General features: G+C 37.8%; 2 protein-coding genes across 2 annotated transcripts in view; both read right to left on the reverse strand.

The window, feature by feature from the left end:
• LOC127414682 (tumor protein p63-regulated gene 1-like protein) lies at nucleotides 1-3,870 on the reverse strand (the record flags this gene model as incomplete). The annotated part of the gene is given in 2 exon segments (XM_051652867.1): nucleotides 1-195; nucleotides 3,778-3,870. Coding segments are annotated over 2 exon segments (288 nt in total), but the record flags the coding sequence as incomplete, so codon positions are not given.
• A 6,974-nt stretch (nucleotides 3,871-10,844) lies between these two features.
• LOC127414438 (histone-lysine N-methyltransferase PRDM16-like) overlaps nucleotides 10,845-14,934 on the reverse strand; it is a 40,352-nt gene continuing 36,262 nt past the window's right edge. Inside the window, exon 14 of the mRNA XM_051652446.1 lies at nucleotides 10,845-14,494. Within this exon, the coding sequence (XP_051508406.1) occupies nucleotides 14,360-14,494 (135 nt within the window). The 3' untranslated portion in view covers nucleotides 10,845-14,359. The remainder of the gene's footprint in view (nucleotides 14,495-14,934) is intronic.

Below are 14,934 nucleotides of genomic sequence, written 5' to 3' on the forward strand. Positions count from 1 at the left end.
TTAAAAGCCAATTTTCCCCCTTGTCATTGAGTAACCCAGCTTGGCTTCATTGTTGATAAAGGACAAGATGCCTAGGTAAGTCTCGATCAGGAGTGGGCACTCAAGAATCAACACGCCATTGGCTCATCACGGGATGGGGTATTCTTTATGAGCTTTCCTCACAGCCTGGACGAACTGCATTTTGAAGTTCTCAGGCTGAAACATGAGACAGTGGTGTCACTGGAGGATTTATTAGGAAATCTTTAAAGATAAGGAAATCTTCTATATGCTGAAGAATGCGATGCAATTTCAAATCAAACAGCCAAAATAGGGCTAGGGTTATCCTAACGTGAAAAAATACTAATTGTAAAGTGTAAGTCAATATCAAATGTACTGAAACAAATGTACTGCTAAACCAATTATTAATGCAACTTGAACAAAGCATTATGGGTCATTCCGTGTCAACTAAACCAGAGGTCCCCAGCTAAATTGTATTTTTTTCAAAAACATTAAAGAAATACATAAATGATGATGAAAACCAAAAAGGTAAATCAAATATTTACTGAGAAATCAATTATTTTATAGAGGTGGATTCACATAAAATCTTAGAAGCGATATGATCCGTGTGGTTGAAAAACAGTTCAATATTTAATTCCTTTTTTACTATACATTCTCTTCCCTGCCCAGTAGGTGGCGATATGCACAAAGAATGTGAATCCCCAAAAACAAAAGAAGAAGAATGTGAAAGTGAAAGTGGAGATTTATAGTAAAAAAGGACTTTAATATTGATCTGTTTCTCACCCACACCCATCATATCTGAAGATATGGATTTAACCACTGGAGTCGTATCGATTACTTTGCTTTTTGGACTTTCAAAAGTTCTTGCCACCATTCACTTGCATTGTATGGACCTACAGAGTGGAGATATTTTTCTAAAAATCGTTGTGTTCAGCAGAAGAAAGTCAGTCATACTCATCTGGGATGGCATGAGGGTGAGTAAATGATGAGAGAATTTTCATTTTTGGGTGAACTATCACTTTAATATACATGCAAATACTAAGAAATATCATGAAAATTTTAATAAAAGTAAACTTTTTTTAGTAATGGACCAACCTATCTCTCTATAAAAATAAAACAATGAAGCTGGCACCTTCTAAGTTTATTATTATTTATCTTTTTTCACCTGTAATTTTGCTCCAAAACCATAGGTGAAAATTGTCATTTTGACCCTCCTCTACATAACAATGGATAAATATTGATCCATGGCATTTAATATTTTGGCTTTGAATACAATCTCTATGTATCTTCATTTACAAAAAGTCAAAAACAAAACTTTCACCTGCGGAAGTTTCTAAAGTTTGGTTGATTTGACATGGAATAATCCCCAAATCTTTCAAATTAAGCTTCCTCTTACAAACTTCCTGAAACTCTGCTCTAGTTAATATAATTTATTTTTTCCACTATAATTTGATATGGCTAAACGTCAGTTTTTACATTGCACAAGCAGAGCAAATACATTGCACAAATTAAAAAATCTTCAACATTGTAGAATGTTAAAATGCTTAACACCCCATTCACACATCGCTTGAAGTCACTAGTCTCTGTACTGTGAAGTCGCTAGTGGGCGTTCCTACTGCTGTCACTCTCACGTTATTGGTGCACTGCACGTCCGGCCATATCTTTTGAAAATATGATCACAGATGACCATTGTTCAAAGGTGTCCAGGTTTGTTCCTGGCAGGCAACAGGTGCCCTAACCCCACCCCTGCCCCTAATCCTAACCATATGGAGCCTGTAAGGCTGAGTAGCCTCTTTAAGTAGGGTTGCGTGGTATATCGGTACTAACGAGATATCCCAATACTAAAATTTTTCAAACAATAAGATAACATCTTGTTGCTAATTTGGGTACCATACTCCAGTTTAGTGCTATTAGCAAACTTTTACAGGATGTGACATTTTTTAGATTAAATCAATGACAATTTGACAAATAATCCAATTCAGAACTCGAAATGGCCAAATGTGATCAATGAACAGCAGAAGGATGTCATTTAATTAAATAATATACAGTCTGCATGCGCTGCACGCTTCAGAATGTTGGAGAGCTGCCACTGTGCTCTCCGTTATACTTCGCAAAGTCTTTCTAGCAAGTCAGTCCATTCGGCGGCCATCTTTGGAATGCTCTCAGGCAGCTATTTTTCTATGTAAACAAGCAGCATACAAGAGCAGCTCCTATCAACTTGAATGGGGAAAGACTGAAATCTCCAAAATGGTTGGTCAAAATTACCATCAAAGAACATATTAAAAATCAGCAGTAAAATCTGACAACACTGGTATCATAAATTGTGCTTCTTTACCTCAGATAACACTAAACAAACACATTTTTCCCTGCTAGAATAGCTAATGCACTTGCACATTCTCAGGTTGATTCCATCTCTAGTGACATTTTAGCTTGTGAGTATTTCAGCATTTCATTTGGAATGCGGAGCATATTTAAAAACTACCTTCAAAACATACAGGAAAACTCAAATGTCCCTCAAAATAAAAGTTCCGTCAAAATAAAAGCTCTCTTTAAATGTATGTGTAAAATTAAATACATCAGAAAAATATTACTACTGTACAGAAAAATTTATTATTCAAAGTAATAGCAATAACACTACTAATATTAATAATTTAGTAACATATTTTATTATGATAATTACTATCATTATTAATCATTAATTTTACTATAATAATAATAATAATAATAATTAAACTTTACATGTGTGTTTAGATGGTATTTTGTCAAGCTCAAATTTCTGATGCAATACAATATAACCCTGAGGGGATATTTCACCCAAAAATGAAAATTCTCTCACTCTCATGCCATCCCAGATGTGTTTGACTTTCTTTCTTCTGCTGAGCACAAACAAAGATTTTTAGAAGAACATTTCAGCTCTGTATGTCCATACAATGCAAGTGAATGGTGGCCAGAACTTTGAAGGTCCAAAAAGCATATAAAAGCAGCATGAAGGTAATCCATAAGACTCCAAAGGTTAAATCCATATATTCAGAAGCAATATGATAGGTGTGGGTGAGAAACAGATCAACATTTAAGTCCTTTTTTACTATAATCTCCACTTTCACTTCCACATTCTTCTTTTGTTTTTCGTGACTTGCATTATTCGTGCATATCACCACCTACTGGGCAGGGAGGAGAATTTATATTATAAAAGGAATATTGATCCATTTCTCACCCACACTCATCATATCACTTCTAAAGATATGGATTTAACCACTGGAGTCGTATGGATTACTTTTATGCTGCCTTTATGTTTTTTGGACCTTCAAAGTTTTGGTACCCATTCCCTTGGATTGTATGGACAGAGCAAAAATATTCTTTTAAAAATCTTTGTTTGTGTTCTGCAGAAGAAAGAAAGTCACACATATCTGGGATGGCATGAGGGTGAGTAAATGATGAGAGAACTTTCATTTTGGGGTGAACTATCCCTTTAAAGAGAGTAAAATGTGGCTGGATAACCCTTACAAAAAGGTACTGTGGCAGTACCATGTATCACTTTGATATATATACCATAGTATTGGCATTATTACCATAATTATATCATATTCATGTGACATGGTATTTACATGGTACTCCAAGATTACTTAAAAGGTATCATGGTAAAAAAGTTTATAAACCATGGTAGCATCAACTGAAGGAAATTCAATGCATTTGAAATAGCAAGCAATGTTTAAATTAATACCAACAATAATACGGTGCTCCAGCCTGGGGATGTATTAAAAAAAGAGAGACTCACTCTGCTAGGAGCCACACACTAAGAACTTCACCATCTTCTGAAGGCAAGGCAACTGTGCGTATATCATTAACTGCCTGCTCTATGGTTCCTGGCTGAAACAAGAGCAAAACATTTTAGAAACTTAAACTAGCATGAATGTTAAAGAAGCTGAAAACATTGTGGTTAGAACGTAATGAAGCCAGTATCTACTGTTTAGTTAAAGGAATATCCCGTGTTGAATACAAGTTAAGCTTAATCGACAGCATTTGTGGCATAAAGTTGCGTGCCACAAAAAAATAAAAATAAAAATAAATAAATCCGGCTTGTCACTTTTCTAAAAAAAATAAAAATAAAATCCATTCCAGTAAGTCATTTACAATGGAAGTGAATGGGGCCAATACGTAAATGTTCTGAAGTACGTTCTAGATGTACTTCAGAAGTATAGCCACAAGACTTAAACTATATGCATGTTAAAATGCTTTTAGTGTGATAAAATCACATACTAACCTTTTCTGTGTAATGTTATATCCAATCTAACAATTTCATTGCTATGACGATGTAATGGCATAAACCCTAATACCCAAAACGCAGTGGGTCAGAAGTTTAAATACACTTTGTTAGCATTTGGTAACATTGCCTTTAAATTGTTTAACTTGGGTCAAACATTTTGGGTAGCCTTCCACAAGCTTCTCACAATAAGTTGCTGGAATTTTGGCCCATTCCTCCAGACAGAATTGGTGTAACTGAGTCAGGTTTGTAGGCCTCCTTGCTTGCACACGCTTTTTCAGTTCTGCCCAAAAATTTTCTATTGGATTGAGGTCAGGGCTTTGTGATGGCCACTCCAATACCTTGACTTTGTTGACCTTAAGCCATTTTGCCACAACTTTAGAGGTATGCTTGGGGTCATTGTCCATTTGGAAAACCCATTTGTGACTGAGCTTTAACTCCCTGGCTGATGTCTTGAGATGTTGCTTCAATATATCCACATCATTTTCCTTCCTCATGATGCCATCTATTTTGTGAAGTGCACCAATCCCTCCTGCAGCAAAGCACCCCCACAACATAATGCTGCCACCCCCATGCTTCAAGGTTGGGATGGTGTTCTTCGGCTTGCAAGCCTCACCCTTTTTCCTCCAAACATAACAATGGTCATTATGGCCAAACAGTTCAATATTTGTTTCATCAGACCAGAGGACATTTCTCCAAAAAGTAAGATCTTTGTCCCCATGTACACTTGCAAGCTGTAGTCTGGCTTTTTTATGGCGGTTTTGGAGCAGTGGCTTCTTCCTTCCTGAGCAGTCTCTTCCTTGCTGAGCAACCTTACAGGCTATGTCAGTATAGGACTTGTTTTACTGTGGATATAGATACTTGTCTACCCGTTTCCTCCAGCATCTTCACAAGGTCCTTTGCTGTTGTTCTGGGATTGATTTGCACTTTTCACACCAAACTCTGTCTCCTAGAGATGAAAGTAATGCGTCTCCTTCCTGAGCGGTATGATGGCTGCGTGGTCCCATGGTGTTTATACTTGCGTACTATTGTTTGTATAGATGAACGGGGTACCTTCAGGGGTTTGGAAATTGCTCCCAAGGATGAATCAGACTTGTGGAGGTTCACATATTTTTTTTCTGAGGTCTTTGCTGATTTCTTTTGATTTTCCCATGATGTCAAGCAAAGAGGCACTGAGTTTGAAGGTAGGACTTAAAATACATCCACAGGTACACCTCCAATTCAGTACACCTCCTATCAGAAGCTAATTGTCTAAAGGCTTGACATCATTTTCTGGAATTTTCCAAGCTGCTTAAAGGCACAGTTAACTGTGTATGTAAACTTCTGACCCACTGGAATTGTGATATTGTCAATTAAAAGTGAAACAATCTGTCTGTAAACAATTTTTGGAAAAATTACTTGTGTCATGCACATAGTAGATGTTATAAATGACTTGCCAAAACTATAGTTTGCTAATATTAAATCTGTGGAGTGGTTAAAAATGAGTTTGAATGACTTCAACTGTATAAGCTTCACATTTCTGCCTTTAAAGGTGCACTCATTAAAAAAAAAGTTTAACTCCTAAAGACATGACTTGTTATTTTGCAGTACATGTGGGAAATCATGACCACTCACATTAAAATGAAGACTCCAGTCATATCAGTTACCTTATAAAAGCAGTTTTATTCTACTTGGAGAGGGTCTGCACATGGGGACTGCCATGTTAGAATCACATGACCAGCCAAATACTACTGGCTTAATCTCAGTAACCGTCCTGTTATTTGACACTTCCACTCATTGAGTAAAGTAATCATGGCTGACTGTGAATACTACATTTCTACAATGGCATTTGAAACTGAAAGCTGTTGATTTTAAATGATGCTGCATCCAAGCTGCTAGGTGTCAGTAGCTGAGTTTCCATCAAAATGTTTCACATTTTTAATGCACATTTCTGAACATTCGACTAAAGAAAATACGAAACACCAGGCGTTTCCATGAACTGTAAATGTGCATTATCTTGAGAGATCCCACCTTTTTGTCATGGAGCAGCTGAACGACCTCTTTGCTACGAGGAGAGTTGTATTTGCTGTAATAAAGCAATTTTACATTATGTTTTTAAACCATAAAAAACCTGCCAGGAGACGTCGCAGAATAAGTGCAATAGCTCACATAATGAGGGCTCAAATGGCTATTCCCATTTGCAGACAGCCTCTATATACCTGGGAGCACCCGCGCTCAAAACAGTTCTGAGGACCCATTTTAATGACGATCTGTGGGTGAAGCATTTTCAACTAACCAGGGCTACGTTTGAAGAACTTAGCCTTTCGTTGAGCCAGTCATGTCAAGCTCTCGCACACCTATGCCATCCGCATTGCCATTGCGCTTTACAAATAGTCAGGACATGTCATCATTCATGCAAATAAGCCGTTTCCATCACTTTAATGTGCATGTTAACTAACACAAAACTCTAGAAAATCCACCTCCTCCAAGCGCAATACATTTTATGTGAATTTTGAGAGTTTATTCACATATCAAGCGTTTCCATTCAGGATTTCTTATCAAAATAGTTGGATGGAAAAGCAGTCATAGTAAGTCCAAGATGACACAAAGACAAAAGTTACTGAGGCCCCAAAATTCGGCCCCATTCACTCCCATAGAAAGTAGAGGTCGACCGATATGGTTTTTTTTAATGGCCGATGCCAATGCCGATATCCAGAGAGCAGGGTGACCGATGTGCTCATACAATATCACAAATTTAATATAGTAAATATCATAAACATAAAAACTCTTATTTAGCACTACATTTACTCAATTACACAACTTTTTCACTTAAAAAAAAAAGTATCTAATATATATATATATATATATATATATATATATATATATATATATATATATATTGCATTTGAAATAGCAGATAGCCGTTTCTTCTGATTTCTGTTTAGTCATTAAATTTGAGTCATTTATTTGCACATGAAGAATATATATTAATATATTAGGAAGAGTTAAAGAATCTTAATCAATCAATACCTAATATACTACTACTACTATTACTACTAATGCTAATATTGCTCTCCGGACCCACGCTGTCATTCAACTGCAGCATCTTACCGAGAAGTCGATGAAAAGCTCCAGATATCTAAAAGCAGCGATTCCGCTCGGCTTCAGCAGTCGTGTTGAAAACTTGTGCCCACCTTTCGATTTAAAGAAATATAGGTCTCTGCGGAACAGTAATGGGTGTTTTCATATCTGTAGGTGTTTTCAAACCGGGATGGGCGTTTCTTAACAATCCAATAAAAGTAGGGAATCTCAGTGTGGTAATAAGTGGGTGTTTCCAAACTGGGATGGGCGTTTCTCAACTATCCAATGAAAGTAGGGGATCTCAGTGTGGTAATCAGTGGGCTTTTCCAAACCGGGATGGGTGTTTCTCAACTATCCAATGAAAGTAGGGGATGTAAGTGTGGTAATCAGTGGGTGTTTCCAAACCGGTATGGGCGTTTCTCAACTATCCAATAAAAGTAGGGAATCTCAATGTGGTAATCAGTGGGCGCTTCCAAACCAGGATGGGCGTTTCTCAACAATCCAGTGAAAGTAGGGGATCTCAGTGTGGTAATAAGTGCGTGTTTACAAACTGGGATTGGCGTTTCTCAACTATCCAATGAAAGTAGGGGATCTCAGTGTGGTAATCAGTGGGCGTTTCCAAACTGGGATGGGCGTTTATCAACTATCCAATGAAAGTTGGGGATCTCAGTGAGGTAATCAGTGGGCGTTTCCAAACCGGGATGGGCATTTCTCAACTATCCAATAAAAGTAGGGAATCTCAGTGTGGTAATCAGTGGGTGTTTCCAAAATGGGATGGGCATTTCTCAACTATCCAATGAAAGTAGGGAATCTCAGTGTGGTAATCTGTGGGCTTTTCCAAACCGGGATGGGCGTTTCTCAACTATCCAATGAAAGTAGGGAATCTCAGTGTGGTAATCTGTGGGCTTTTCCAAACTGGGATGGGCGTTTCTCAACTATCCAATGAAAGTAGTGAGTCTTAGTGTGGTAATCAGTGGGCGTTTCCAAACCGGCATGGGCGTTTCTCAACTATCCAATGAAAGTAGGGAATCTCAGTATGGTAATCTGTGGGCTTTTCCAAACTGGGATGGCCGTTTCTCAACTATCCAATGAAAGTAGGGGATCTCAGTGTGGTAATCAGTGAGCGTTTCCCAACCGGGATGGGCGTTTCTCAACTATCCAATGAAAGTAGGGAATCTCAGTGTGGGAATCTGTGGGCTTTTCCAGACCGGGATGGGCATTTCTCAACTATCCAATGAAAGTAGGGGATCTTAGTGTGGTAATCAGTGGGCGTTTCCAAACCGGTATGGGCGTTTCTCAACTATCCAATAAAAATAGGGAATCTCAGTGTGGTAATCAGTGGGCATTTCCAAACTGGGATGGGCGTTTCTCAACTATCCAATGAAAGTAGGGGATCTCAGTGAGGTAATCAGTGGGCGTTTCCAAACCGGTATGGGCGTTTCTCAACTATCCAATAAAAGTAGGGAATCTCAGTGTGGTAATCAGTGGCCGTTTCCAAACCGGGATGGGCATTTCTCAACTATCCAATGAAAGTAGGGAATCTCAGAGTGGTAATCTGTGGGCTTTTCCAAACCGGGATGGGCGTTTCTCAACTATCCAATGAAAGTAGGGAATCTCACTGTGGTAATCTGTGGGCTTTTCCAAACTGGGATGGGAGTTTCTCAACTATCCAATGAAAGTAGTGAATCTTAGTGTGGTAATCAGTGGGCGTTTCCAAACTGGGATGGGCGTTTCTCAACTATCCAATGAAAGTAGGGGATCTCAGTGTGGTAATCAGTGGGCGTTTCCAAACCGGTATGGGCGTTTCTCAACTATCCAATAAAAGTAGGGAATCTCAGTGTGGTAATCAGTGGGCGTTTCCAAACCGGCATGGGCGTTTCTCAACTATCCAATGAAAGTAGGGAATCTCAGTGTGGTAATCAGTGGGCGTTTCCAAACCGGCATGGGCGTTTCTCAACTATCCAATGAAAGTAGGGAATCTCAATGTGGTAATCTGTGGGCTTTTCCAAACCGGGATGGGCGTTTCTCAACTATCCAGTGAAAGTAGGAGATCTCAGTGTTGTAATCAGTAGGCGTTTCAAAACCGGTATGGGCGTTTCTCAACTATCCAATAAAAATAGGGAATCTCAGTGTGGTAATCAGTGGGTGTTTCCAAACCAGGATGGGCGTTTCTCAACTATCCAATAAAAGTAGGGCATCTCAGTGTGGTAATCAGTGGGCGTTTCCAAACCGGGATGGGCGTTTCTCAACTATCCAATGAAAGTAGCAGATCTCAGTGTGGTAATCAGTGGGCATTTCCAAACCGGGATGGGCGTTTCTCAACTATCCAATGAAAGTAGGGAATCTCAGTGTGGTAATCAGTGGGCGTTTCCAAACCGGGATGGGCGTTTCTCAACTATCCAATGAAAGTAGGGAATCTCAGTGTGGGAATCTGTGGGCTTTTCCAAACTGGGATGGGCGTTTCTCAACTATCCAATGAAAGTAGTGAATCTCAATGTGGTAATCTGTGGGCTTTTCCAAACCGGGATGGGCATTTCTCAACTATCCAATGAAAGTAGGGGATCTTAGTGTGGTAATCAGTGGGCGTTTCCAAACCGGTATGGGCGTTTCTCAACTATCCAATAAAAATAGGGAGTCTCAGTGTGGTAATCAGTGGCCGTTTCCAAACCGGGATGGACATTTCTCAACTATCCAATGAAAGTAGGGAATCTCAGTGAGGTAATCAGTGGGCGTTTCCAAACCGGTATGGGCGTTTCTCAACTATCCAATAAAAGTAGGGAATCTCAGTGTGGTAATCAGTGGCCGTTTCCAAACCGGGATGGGCATTTCTCAACTATCCAATGAAAGTAGGGAATCTCAGAGTGGTAATCTGTGGGCGTTTCCAAACCGGGATGGGCGTTTCTCAACTATCCAATGAAAGTATGGGATCTCAGTGTGGTAATCAGTGGGCATTTCCAAACCGGTATGGGCGTTTCTCAACTATCCAATAAAAGTAGGGAATCTCAGTGTGGTAATCAGTGGGCGTTTCCCAACCGGGATGGGCGTTTCTCAACTATCCAATGAAAGTAGGGAATCTCAAAGGTTTGAAAACGCCCACTGATTGGGAAAAGCCCATTTTTGTTCTGCAGAGCTATAAGTCTAAATTTAAAGGGACCTTTCTGTTTATGAGTTCCCAGCAGCATTCACGATTTGCTCACCCCAATTATTATCATGATTTACTTACCCTCATGTCATTCCAAATACGTATGCCTTTCTTTCCTCAGCAGAACATAAAAAGAGAAATTTGGACGAATGTTCCCACTGCTTTTTGCCATATAATAAAAGCGCAGGGCAGGTTGCACCAGCTAAAGTTTGAACAAATGAGAATGGCTTCTGATGATAATCCAATTCATTTTGCGCCACAGCACCATCTAGTGGGGACATACTGATTTTACAGCACACTAAAATCTCTTTGAATGTTCCTAAACAGGTCTAACCTGCACGTATACCCATACAAACACATATTTATTTAAAGGAACAAACGCCATTCATATAAAAAGCACACAGGTTTTTATTGCATATCAATTTCATGTATAAATTCTTCATAGCATTGGAAAGATTACATTTGGTATACATGTCTATTCTACAGAATTAACATCAGAATCATGTCTTTTCCATGAAATTGCTCTAAAGTACATCTTCAGTAATCACAAGCATCAAAAAAGAACTTCAGAATTTTCAGTATTATTCTACAATCCTTAAAATTTTGTCATTATTTCTCTCCCACAAGCATATTGTTCAGTTCAATAGCCATCTGCCCATTGTATTTAAGGCAGTAAACAGAACTTAAAGTCAAACCAACTAACCTAACCACATGTACAATAAGTGCATCTACAAATTCATATTTTTTTTTATTCTTTTTTTTTTTTTTTCATTTCTTTTTAATTTAAGATACACATTTCACAAATGGACACCATTATGACCTCTAAAACACAAGTCATGCACAATATCTTTTAATAAACATAACAGAAGCAATATACAACTCAGATCCAAATGAAACAAGCACCATCTATTTTCCAACCCATGTTTTAAGTGAATTTTCGGACTTATGCAATGTCATCATCATCATCATCATCATCATCATTATTATTATTTTGAAATTCTATAGTCTTTTTTTTAATTTTTTTATTTTTTTTTTTATAAAGAAACCATGTAATCTATGTTTTTTTATTTGATTTTTTTATATATATAATACATTTGTTTTTTTATGTAACACTGGGTCATGAATAACATCCCAGTTCATTGTTTGACCATTTGTCCATTTAGATTTTAAAAAAGTGGGTCAATTTCTTCTCCATCTACAGCGCTTGCTAAGTACAGTAGTATGTGACATGACTTTCTCCATACTCAGAATTCCATTAAATCCCCAGCATTTCTATGCATCACACAAGGCTTTTTACTCAAAGGCCTGAGTAAATCATATCGTAGGACGATACGGTATGAAACAGGGTACAAAGAGACAGAGCGCCACCTGGTTTTTACACTGTGTGATCCAGAAAATTCCTATAGGCCAGTAAAATGCATCTCATGTGGTGTCTGCAGTGGAAATAGAATATTCCTATTGTTCCTAAATGACAAGTTCTTCTGACAAAACTTGAACATTCTTTGCTGTTTTTTTTTTTTTTTTTACCTATGATCTAAAGTGCTTGTTAAAACCAGCCTTGCCTCAAAAGTTACATTTAAAATCCTAAAATAAGAGCTCAGATGAAACGGAAAGTATGAACAAGGCATGTATGTGTTAGGTATGACAAAGGTGAGCTCTAATTAAATCCTTATTTTAGAGTATGTGGTGTTCTCTGGGTGGTGTTTAAAGTCTTTAAAAATCCCAACAGAAGGTAGTGAGGAGAGTAGTAGTAAAGGTATAAATTCCTGATCAAAAATAGTCCCAAACAGACATTCACGAGAAGGTAACTTTAGCAGAAATTTTGCCTGGTAACCTACTTATTAAATCTACTCTACACATTCATGATATGCATTCAGTTGTTTACGATTCATCTGCTGGCTTCACAGTTCAGAGGAGTTGGATGAGGACTCAAACGGATCTATCAGGGTATCTCTCAGAAAGCTTTATGTTCTTGTGAACTTAACTGTCGCTTCTCACCATTTGATGACGATCCCTTTGTAGTCCTCTCAGGCCACTTTCACAATAATCAGTTTTCGTTTGAAAACGCATTGGTTTCGAGAACGCTCTCCCGTTACCGCACACTTCAGAAAACTGAGTTTTCAAATGAAAACAGATTAGTGTGGATGTGGCCTCAATTGTGGTGTCTTTTCTTTGAAGGTTAAAATGAAGTTGATACAAATGCCTATTGGTTATTATGATATTTACCACCAGCTGACCTTAATGGCTCTTCCCAGATATAAAACCAGATATACTGCACTGCATTTTCTTTATGAAGACATTTGATGTTTGACTTTGAGGGATAACATGTGTAAAAAGGTCAACATATAATGCCCCTCTATTTGAGTTACCTGATGTTTTAATCAAAACACTGGATTCAAGAATGTCAACCATTTTTTTAAAAATCACATATTCCCGATGTCTTAATGGATGTATCAAAAACCAGACTTCATAGACACATTTGATGCCTAAAGATTACGTGGTCATAAATGAAACACATGATTTGGTAATTCAGATTTTGGCAAACTTGTTGCTCTATGATGAAAAATTCAGAATCTCCATGATATTTCAGTCATTTCATTCCTTCAAAAGAGTGGGTAGAACATTTTTTTTCTTCATTTTTTTTCCATTATTCCAAAAAAATCAAACAAGAAAAAGTAAATAAATAAAAGACAAACACTCATCAATGCTAAGAAATCAACAACAAAGAAAATACTACTAACAGTGGAGGCGATCACTTGGGGTCGAAAAATGATTGTCAAAGAAAAGGGGGTTATTTGGCACACAACACTCTGCTACAATCTGTTAACTTATTTTGTACATCATACAACAACATTGTACAAATTTGGTCCTTCACTAAAGAATTATATTAACATTTAAGCACAGATGTGCCTGAAAAGAAACAATACTGTTTACTGAGGAGCAAATCACATATAAAGTATAATATTACTGAATTCAAGACGGAGGAGGAAAGGTATTCCAATTGCCTCCACTGGAGAATAATTTAACTTTAAAAAACAAACTTTCAGTTTGGACTAAAGGCCCGTATACAGCTAAAATACTAACCATAACAATACTTACAATGTCAATGACGCTATACACTTTGAACAACCATGCTGCGTAATGTATCGTATGAACATTTGCCTGCTCTTACGGTTGAAGGGACGAGACAAAATTGTGCGGTTTAATTAAAAAAATCACAAGGTATCCCAGTGACTTCCAGCATTGACATTTTGATGGTGGCGCTCGAATGGAGGTTAGCCTCAGGGGGAAGTTAGCATGCTAGTTATGGGCTTAAGTGCTTCTATTGCCATTAAAATGAATGTTTATTTGTATTCTAATGATCTAAGACTTCAGCTGTGAGTTTATATAAATGAAACCTTTGAACAAGAACAACTTGAGGATGGAATGCTGTATAGAAACTGTTGAAATGTCCACTACCCAACACAGCTCGGGCTTCTACAGGAACATGGATGCTTCATTTACATGAAAAAACATACAAGCCTTGAGAGCAGTCTCTGTTAAATGCATATAATTGAAAATGAGGTGATTTTGAGTCATTCAAATGCAGTATCTCCTCTAGATATGAGCTGCTATTGAGAGAACATCACTATTGTGGCTAGTTGCAGACAGAAAATTTGTTGTATGGCTGGGAATAGATGATTTCATTCTTGTTTTACTGCTTTGGAATACAATCTCCCATCTGTGACTGGATCCTGTGTCTGTTTCACCCAACAGTACGGTCTGCTATCTCTACAGCCCTTCCCTCCTTACACACATAGTGGTGGTTCTACTGTGGCACCGTTGGACTTCACAAGCTCTATCTTCCTCTCTATCTTCCTCCACTCACTTCTCACTTTTCTTTTGCCTTGTTCGTGTTCTCAGATGTTGTTGAGGGGGTGAAAGGAGCTTGTTTCTGAAGACCCTCCTCCTACGTTGAGCCAAGCATCCAAGGAGTTCTGGGAGGGTGCATGTAGATTGTTGTTCTCAGACAAAGAGAGCATCATTGCATAAGCCTGGGTAAAGAAAAGGAGGATCAGTCAATCTCACATATCATTTATTTTCTTTAGTATTATAATGTATGTGTACTGACATATAAACACTACCGGTCAAAAGTTTTGAAACACTTACTCATTCTTTATTATTATTATTTTTTACATTTTAGAATAATAGTAAAGTCATCAAAACTATGGAATAACATAAATGGAACTATGGGAATTATGTTGTGACTAAACAAAATCCAAAATAAATCAGAACTGTGTTATATTTTAGCATCTTCAAAGTAGTCACTCTTTGTCTAGAATTTGCAGACATGTACTCTTGACATTTTCTCAAACAACTTCTTGAGGTATCACCCTGGGATGCTTTTTAAACAGTATTGAAGGAGTTCCCATCTATGTTGGGCACTTATTGGCTGTTTTTCTTTATTATTTGGTCCAAGTCATCAATTTCAAAA

This window comes from Myxocyprinus asiaticus, chromosome 24 (assembly GCF_019703515.2).
Source record: "Myxocyprinus asiaticus isolate MX2 ecotype Aquarium Trade chromosome 24, UBuf_Myxa_2, whole genome shotgun sequence".
Lineage (NCBI taxonomy): Eukaryota > Metazoa > Chordata > Actinopteri > Cypriniformes > Catostomidae > Myxocyprinus > Myxocyprinus asiaticus.